This window comes from Parasteatoda tepidariorum, chromosome 1, assembly GCF_982258835.1.
Source record: "Parasteatoda tepidariorum strain Cologne lab strain chromosome 1, Ptep-v5.0, whole genome shotgun sequence".
Classification (NCBI taxonomy): Eukaryota; Metazoa; Arthropoda; class Arachnida; order Araneae; family Theridiidae; genus Parasteatoda; species Parasteatoda tepidariorum.
This window is the reverse complement of record NC_141755.1, coordinates 95457326-95467248: the sequence shown is the minus strand read 5'-3', so window position 1 is coordinate 95467248 and position 9923 is coordinate 95457326. Positions and strand designations below refer to the sequence as shown.

General features: G+C 30.5%; 1 protein-coding gene across 1 annotated transcript; it reads right to left on the bottom strand.

Moving 5' to 3' along the window:
• On the bottom strand, positions 1 to 9818 carry LOC122271241 (uncharacterized). The gene is made up of 3 exons (XM_087168031.1): positions 9302 to 9818; positions 7724 to 7971; positions 1 to 1132 (listed from the first exon to the last, which is right to left on the bottom strand). Exons 1-3 carry the CDS (start codon positions 9678 to 9680, stop codon positions 137 to 139), a joined length of 1623 nt encoding a protein of 540 aa, XP_087024157.1. The 5' UTR covers positions 9681 to 9818; the 3' UTR covers positions 1 to 136.
• Positions 9819 to 9923: the final 105 nt, after the last annotated feature.

The following is a 9923-nucleotide window of genomic DNA, read 5'->3' as shown; positions in this document are numbered from 1 at the left end:
AATCTTAACTTCTTTTAATCTAATAAACTAAATAACGTAGATTATTATTAAAAGAGTGGATAAATCAAGCATAGATAACAGCAATAATAAAAAGCGTTTAAATTTGTCTCCACATTTTTACGTCTCTCAAAATTATTCAGTCACATTCTTTATTATGCTTGCTTTGATTCTCTTTTTGCTCCTCTTCAACTTCGGCACTTGGTGAATTCTTCAAAACCTCTCCTTTCTCTTCTGCGTCTTCAATTGAGCTTCGATCAGATGACCTTGATGAAGCATGTTCAATTGTAGGTAATTCGTCACTCGTGTTGCTATCAACAGCCCTCATTTTTTCATTTCGTTCCTCGTCATACTCCTCCTCAGCTTCAGCAATCGAGGTTTTAATTGAAACCTCTCCTTTCCTTGATGAAGATTCAATTGTTCTTTTGTCATAATGACCTGACGATGCAAACTCATCTAGTTCTTTACTCGAGTTTCTGTCTGCAACTTGCAATTTTTCGTTTCGATCCTCTCCACTCTTAACCTCAGCTTCAGAGCTTTTTGATCTCTTTAAAACCTCACCTTCCTTTTCTGAGGTTTCAACTGTGCTTCTATCAGATAAACTTGGCGAAGCGCATTCAGTATCGGATAGTTCTTTACTCGCATTGCTATCTGCATCCAGCGTTTCTTCGCATCTATCCTCTTCATTCTCCTCTTCAACTCCAGCACCTGAGACTTCGCTTGATACCTCTCTTTTTTCTAATAAAGTTTCTATTCTGCTTCTGTCAGACAGACTTGATGAAGCAGATTCTGTCTCGGGCAGTTCTTTATTCAATCTCTTATCTGCAGTCAGTAAACTAAGCGGTATATGATGGAGCTTTCCAGAAGGAGAGAGAGTCATTCTAGCAGATCGTCCCCTCTCAGTCTGGCTTTTCAATTCCCGAGCAAAGACGCTTTCGGATCGGGCTTCATCATCATCTTCCTCGAAAAGACTTTTTACTTCAGAAAGATGGAACTGAAGTAACTTGTCACCAGAAATAGCCTTTAACTCTTGTGATGTCTGGTGCAACTCCTGCATAAGCTCTGCAGTTATTTGCTCTGGGTTATCAACGTAGATGTCTAAAAATTTTTGATATACTCTGTGTTTCGTGAACTCCTAAAAAATAATTAACTCAATGATTATATCATATTAGTTTCTTCCGAAGAATAATGGGTATAACTATAAATCATCTCACAAATCGTTTCTATAGATTAAATCTATGTGATATATATGTATATTAAATGATAATTCAAAAATTTTTGATTTGTGAGTAAATTAAAATAAACTTTTGAAACTCAAATAAACTCAATTCTCAGATTTATTATATTTATTTCAGCATATACCTATATTGACCAAAAGCAGTCAAAATGACTGCATTGTGAAAGAATAATTAATGAGTAAAGAAATTTGTTTAAAATTAATTTTTATATTATATACAGTTGTATAACGAGTTATCAGTAAATATTAACAATAAAAAAAATTATATGTTGTGCAAAAAGTCACAAAGTTCCAAGAAATTGTGTCATTATACACATCATTTTTTTTCTAATTGAAATTGAAAAGCAGTCAAAATGACTTCCTTGGTCAATCTAGTGTTAAAGATCTTTACTGGAACTTTAATGACACTTAACACACAATTTTATAAAAAAAAGTACAAAAATGCTCAGCCGCAAACTGCAACAATATTTTTAAATCAGAAATGCTAATTAAAGATTCCGAAATCAGACCTCTAGCCCACTTTTTCACTGGCGATGCTATTTTATCAGATAAATTCAATTAATTCTTCATAAATTTCAATCTTTTATTAGTAGGGGAGAGTGGGGTCAATTGTAACATTTTTTACTTAACTATTTTTAACTAACAAAAAATCCAATATATTATTAGTATTAATTGACAGACGAGTAAAGTAAACTATTCTCTACTAGAAAAAATAATAATTTCCTTATTTTAAATGTTATTATATTAGTTATTAACAATTTTTGACAGTCGTGCACTTGTTACAATTGTCCCCACTTACGGGGTCAATTGTAACAGTTCATAAATTCAACTAAAACATAGTTTATTATACATATTATCATAGTTGTGATATATGTTTTTATTGATCAAAATTGAAGCGATATTTTAGGAGTAAAAATAATAATGAGCAGAGACTTAAAGGGTTAAACTTTTAACTTTAAGGGGTTAAAAAATTTTATTTATGCTGCGAAAGGTGACAAATGAAATAATGCACATGCAACTTAATATAAATGATATACGAAACTATTGGTGGTTCTTAAAGAGTTAAGTAATGGTTTGTGAACATAAGATTATTTATTTTCAGCTGTTACAATCGTCCCTTTACTTATTGTTACAATCGTCCCCAAGACGCCATTTCAGCTTCATTTGTTAAAAACATTGCTAGTTAATTAACAAAACTAATTCTTTTTTTATTGAAATGTAATTAAGGTGTCCACTTACATATTCGGTTAATAATTTTTATTTGTTTAAACAAAATTACTTTGTTACAATACAATAATCTAATACAAAAAAAGTACTTACGTAGCTTGAAAATATCTTTTGTGATGTAACTCTTTCAAAAGTACATAAAAATGGTTGCCAGCAGGGGTGTACATGTAGATTTATTAAATACACCTTGTGCGCCATCTAGGAACCAAATCTAGAACGCTACACTCGAAATTTTTGCTCTGTTACAATCGTACCCTGTTACAATTGACCCCACTCTCCCCTACTTATAATTTAATTTATAATTTTAAATTATAACACTGCAAGCAATTGGCGCTTAGTCTTTTCTCTCTCTATGACTGTTCAGAACTCTGATTTCTTTTTGCTGCTGCAATTCAGTCAAAGGCGTTGCAATTGCAGCAAATAGTTATTTTTACTTTTTTTCTATAACATGATTGTATTAACGTTATTTTTCCTTTTTCTTTCCTTCTGTTCCAAAACTCATGATGAAAATTACTTCCCGACTTCAGAAATCAAGATGAAAAGGTAAAAGGACCATTCGGGACCTAAAAGCCTTGAGCAATAATATAACTAGGTCCATGAAGACGCTAAGAACAAAAGAATTAAATAAAGAGGCATTACTATCTCAGGACTCCCAAAGGTCAGCCAAAATAATTAAAGAGACCGTAAAATTTATATCATAAAATTTTATTCTTATTTTTCTTTTTTTTTCGAATATATCATGGAATATTTCTGGTCGCAGCCCTAATTTGAAAACTCAAATACATAAATAGATATCTGATATTCAATGCGTAAACATTATGTAAATCGAATTGGTGGCTGAATCATAAAAATTCCCACTTGATTTGCTTATTAATTTACTACCTCTATTGGAAGCCCCACTATCTGGTACGAAAAGTGATTTTTTCCCGCCTATTTTGTTCTTTGATCTACGTTTTGGGATTTCACAATTTTAATCATAAATTAGGGCTGTAGGTTTGTTGCGGCGCGAATTTCCGCGATGTTTTCCACGAAATTGTTATCTTTTTTCCAAAAATCCGCGAATTTCTCAATATGTCTTAACTTGCGCGAAAATTGCTTAAAATTTGATTCTTTTTTTTTTCATTTTTTATTTATTATTTTTATTAAACAGAATTTTTTATTTTCCTGAACCTTAAATTGAACATGTAAAATTGATTAGATATTTAGGGGAGTGAATCAATAGCAAAATGATGTGAAAATAGTTCAGAGATAAGAGATAATCACAATCTTGTCAACTAAGGTGGTCTTTCTACACTTAGGGAGGGTAATTACCTTCCTGAAGTCAGTAAGAGTACAAAAGAAATTGGAATCACAAAAGAAGGAAAACGGTCTAAATCAAATCTTTGACAGAAAAATTGTTGCGCATACTATACTGGGCAATGAAATTTCTACTGCCTTTCTACACATCCAGTTAATTTTTTCTAGGCGGCTTCTTGTGATTTCTTAAATATGGGTCAGTTTCTTAGATAAAGGGGGGGGGGACTAGTAGTTAGTAGGGACTTGTAACAAGTAGTTTGAATGTAGAATGTTTGAGTTTTCACGGCAATTACTTCTTACAAAGCAGCGGTCAAGGAATTGAGCGTTGGTAAAGGAAAATTGATCGAGTTTTGGAAATCAAAGACCGGAACGTTCCAAAATAGGCAAAAGTGAGAATTCGAAGTTTGTCGGTGTCTAAAAACAGCGTTGACGCTAAAAGATCGTTTTCTAAGTATAAAAATGTATTAAGTGATGAAAGACGAAGGATAAATGACAATAATATGACCAAGCCAAAATTCTGTTCATTTAAATAAAAATATTAATATTGCTTGAAATTCAAAGAAATACTTTTGTTGTGTATTTTTAAGCTTTCTTTATTATTTGCGCAATTTCTGTCTTTTGCATCATTTATATAATAAATTTTTTTATGTTTAGAATTTGTGTAATTTTCAAAATTTCCTGCGAATTTGAGGTCTTTTTTCCCGCGACAAACTTGCAGCCCTAATCATAATGTAGACGTGCCTTTCTGCCAGAGTTGGCCAAAAATGTAATCGATTACATTTTTTGATTACAGTAATCAATTACTTGTAATCATGATTACAATTTTCAAAAATTTTGATTACAGCTGTAATCATGATTACAATATTGATTACAGTAATCAATTACTTGTAATCGTGATTACAAAGTTTGATTACAGCTGTAATCATGATTACATAGTCGATTACAGTAATCAATTACTTGTAATCATGATTACAATTTTCAAAAAATTTTGATTACAGCTGTAATCATGATTACAGTTTTGATTACAGTAATCAATTACTTGTAATCATGATTCCAAGTAATTGCGATTACAAGTAATCACAACAAAAATGATTACAAGTAATTATGATTACAAGTAATCAAAATATATGATTACATGTAATTTGATTACATGTAATTTGATTACATGTAATCATGATTACATGTAATCTAATTACACGATTACAAGACTATTGTATTCTTATAAATGATTATATTTTACAGTAGATAGTAGAATGTATTTTATAAAGATACATTTTGCACGTATTAACATGTACTGCATTTTGTACGTATTTGTATACGTACAAATGAATGTAACTGAAATGTATGTACATATGATTTTATCTAGTGCATATGTTCAGACATTTTAGTATCACACACATGTACATACACTGTACATGTATACATGTACATTTATACACAATGAATATATGCATTTCATGCAAATATTTGTGTATGTACAATGTATATCTATGTTCATGTACGCATGTATATACAAGTACTTGTGTTTGTACGAACATACATACATTGTCTGTACAATGCATGTCTCATGCATGTATGTGCAATTTATTTATGAACAGTACAATATATGTATGCATGTACAATATAGGTATATCTGTAGGATGTACAATATATGTATGTATGCATGTACATGATATGCATGTCCAGTGTATTTATGTACATGTACATAATATGTTCATGCTCAATGTAAGTATCCAAATATGCATAATACATTTGTGAACTATTGTACGTACATTGGGCGTATTTATATTTCACATATATTCATACATGCATTCGACATGCATAACGTACGTACACACATTTGAGATGCATATATTGTACAGATGTATATACATATAGCGTACAGATGTACATACATATAGCGTACAGATGTATATTCATATAATGTACATATGATGAAATGAACATATAATGTTCATATAATGTACATATGTGTGTACATATACAGTACGTTTGTGCATAAATATATTGGGCATAATTCTTTCGTACAAATTTTACATGTGTACATGCATGCTATCCCTATCTATGCATATGGTGCAATGTATATATGTACAATGAATGTATCCACACATGTACAATACACGTATGTTCCATGTATGCATATCCATATGTACTATATATGCACGTACAATACATGAATGTATGTACACACATTGTACATGCGTACATACATTACACGTATACATATGTACATTACATTTATGCCTAAATATGTGTACAATGCAATAAATAAAATGCATGTAAGTTAACTTTTAATGACTCAAGCAAGTTAAATGACAAAATCAAACGATATTTAAATTTAGTTTTCAGCTTTAATTGTTCTATATCATTTTGAAATTCTCTGAATAAAAAATTATTTTCAGGTATTTTCATGAAATGTTTGACAATACAGATTTATTTTTTTTATAACATAATGCATGATTCATAGAAATGTTTTAAATGGTAAGAAAAACGGTAAATTTTATGTGTGGAATTAATATTTAGAAATTCCAAATAAAATTATCGTTTGCTTTCTAAAAAATATGAGGTCGAGTTTCATATACCTTAGAATAATTTAAAAATTTTTTTTAATAACTTTACTCAGATAAATTTTTTTAATGTATGCACAATGTATGTGTATATTGTAATTACATATATTTAAATGTACGCACGTATTTGTACATAACTTGTAATTATGTACATGTATACGTTGTATGCACATGCATACATTGTGCATATACTATTTTTTTGTACATCCATGCATTACATGCGCATAAGTATTAACAAAGTATGTAGTTATACAAGTACATACGTAAGTTGTACATAAGTACATACTTTGCGTGCACATATATCGATGTACATATAAATATGCATGTATACATGTACGCATTTTATTTACGCAACTATGTGCATATATTGTACCTTTAAATAACATTTTTACAGATTGTACGCAAATACGTACAATTTTATATACAAACGTACATTGTATATACGTGCTATTATCGTAAATTTATACAATATATGCACTTAAGTGCATAAAAGCATGCAAACGCATAAACATTATTTTCATATACGTTCATACATACATTGTCTATGTATACAAAGATACAAAACATTGCCTTTTTGTACAAACTAACATACATGCGTACATGTATCATAAATGCATAATTATATGTACTAAGCATATGCGCATTGCATTAAGTATATTACAATATAATTATGAATATTGTACGTACAAACAACGTTTGTGCATACATCGTATGTATAGGAATCGCAAATTGTACGTTCATGCGTGCGTACATTCTATGTACATAAAAATATGTAAACACATGAATACTTACATAAAAAATTTGACTATAGTATACAATCGTAATAACTTGTAATCGTATAATTTGATTACAAGTAATCACAATTACATGTAATCAAATTACATGTAATCATGATTACATGTAATCATATATTTTGATTACTTGTAATCATAATTACTTGTAATCGTTTCTGTTGTGATTACTTGTAATCGCAATTACTTGTAATCATGATTACAAGTAATTGATTACTGTAATCAAAATTGTAATCATGATTACAGATGTAATCAAAATTTTTTGAAAGTTGTAATCACGATTACAAGTAATTGATTACTTGTAATCGTGATTACAAGTAATTGATTACTGTAATCAAAATTGTAATCATGATTACAGCTGTAATCAAAATTTTTCGAAAGTTGTAATCACGATTACAAGTAATTGATTATTTGTAATCGTGATTACAAGTAATTGATTACATAGCTGTAATTATCTGTAATCAATTACAGTTGTAATCGATTACTGTAATCAACGGCCAACTCTGCTTTCTGCAATGTTAAATGCACCCTGTTATGTTAAATGTACCAAAATTTACCCTGCAAAATCAATATATTGTTTATCTTTGAAAATATATATAGATGCGTACCCTTGGGCAATATTTTGCTAGTTTCCAATTGAGATCAGCAACCAAATTATAAAGATTGCTCGCATCGTCCCTGGCAGCTTTTCTCTTGCCACGCTTTCCATCAAGTTTGTCCAGAATGAAGACTCCGGCAGTGTAAGATCCTAGTTCAAGATACGTATCAAAATAGGCTATACCTAACACTATCCAGAAAAAAATGGCCACCGAGTAAATGGAATATAAGTAGGCATCTGTAGCCCTTGAAGATACCCCTATACATAAAAAATTTAAAAAATGTGTATACGGTTCATTCTCAAAATCAATTGTCATTTGGAAATTGAAAAATGAAAATATATGTTGTAAGAGAAATTGGAATTTTTAAAAATAAGCACATATACTTCGTCTACACTAATTTTCCTCCTGCAATTATTTTTGCCATTTTTATTCATTGTATTTTTAATTTTCTTAGTTGATACGTTTTGGTCAAATACTATGAAGATTGTCAAGTGACTTACCATAATTCCTATTACTTTTTGGTATTCTAGATAAAAGTACTTCATTATAACCTAAAGATTAATGATAATAAACTACTTCGAATTTTTTAAGAAAAGAATCTTATAAATTATGTTTGTAACCAAGTTTGTCATAAGTGTCACCATATAGGGTGACACATAAGAAAAGTAATAAACAGACATTTTAAACAACATAAATCCACGAAATTGATTAATTCTATTAAATATAAGAAATTCTTTTTGACATTTAGATTAAAAATCTAACAAGTTAAATTAGCCTATTGAATAAATTAATACATTTTAAAAAAATTTCAACCATTGGAGGTATCCAAGCCAATGGCTGGACTGTATCACTGAGTGGAATAAATCAATAAATTTTCATAACTTTGTGGTTGTGAATGGCAACTAGTTGCTTGTTTTTATTCCTCTAATAGTAACGTATTTCTATTGATCCATCTGTAAATGATTGATCATAGATGGATTACCTGTAGAGAGGTAAGTGAAGTAACACCAGCTTGGACATATTTTATGATAACAGACACGACATTGTGAAAAGACAACCACTAAAAACTTCTGCTTCATTGGCTCTACATAGAACATTCAAAATAGCAGCCTATCTTTATCTTCAATGCTAAACAACTATTGCAAGTGTTGCCATACTCAAACTCTAATTTCGTAGTTTAAGAATTGTGAGTAAGTGTAGGATAACGACATCATATCAATTTGCAGACAGTGGGCAAATCACTGGTTATTCTTTAAATAAGTTGGTAACACCCGAGTCATAATTATTAATACATTGGATTCATAATTGTGTCTTAAAGCATGTAAATTCAGCGTATACTAAAAACATCACTACATTTTTAATTAAAAACTTATATGCATCTGGAAAATTAGTTTTTGATATTTCTACGCTACCTTTCTTAATGTCGCAATTTAATACGCTACGTAGCGCAAACGATTGTTCTTTTTTGTAGCTCTTTGAATTATTAGATTTAAACCATCAGGTTGAAATTTAGGTAATGAGCAAGCCTTACAGACAGTTATTATCAGGTTCATCCTTGGAAAAAAGAAACAAGAAGAAATGCCCTACCTGCTGCATAATCACCAAATCCAATGGCGCAAAGCGTGATGACGGAAAAGTAAAGTCCTTCTGTGTATGACCAGTCTTCGAATCTCTCGAAAATTGCTGCTGGACCGAAGACGAAAATGACACCCATGGCAAGAAAGAAGAGAAAAATGGTCAAATACAAATCGATGTTCAGATGATGGCATGGCTCGGGCAAGTATCTAAACTTAAAGTCTTTCACTCTGTTCAACACTCTTCTGAAAAAAGATCTAATTTGAAGACCCAGTAGGCGAATCATTATGAACTGAATCGGATATCCGATAATAAGGTAAATTAGGAGCAAAAGAACGCCCCAGCCCTGTGTTGGCTCGGCATTTCCATAACCTTCAGAAAGAAAAGCCATAAAATATCAAAACCTAATATGATAGAAGTTGAGATTACATGAAACCATAACAAATAAAAGTATGAAAGATATAATAAAATGAATTTAGCACCACGTTTTTGAAGTAGAGCAAAACTGAGAAATTAATTTTATCTAAGACCAAAGCTGAACTTGATTGTAACCGTCTGTATACAAGCTAGTTTATTACCTTAATTTAAGAAGGTGGAACGTCTTCACTCCAATAATCCAGAGGGCGCTAACAGT

Bases quoted from the DNA above. Each gene is read 5' to 3' on its own strand.
- LOC122271241 (XM_087168031.1), bottom strand. From the start codon at position 9,680: ATGGCTTTTCTTTCTGAAGGTTATGGAAATGCCGAGCCAACACAGGGC. The intron at 7,972-9,301 runs GTAGGGCATTTC...TTTTATGTATAG, and splicing joins ATTTGGTGATTATGCAGCAG to GGGTATCTTCAAGGGCTACA. The intron at 1,133-7,723 runs GTACGCATCTAT...ATTATTTTTTAG, and splicing joins TAGCAAAATATTGCCCAAGG to GAGTTCACGAAACACAGAGT.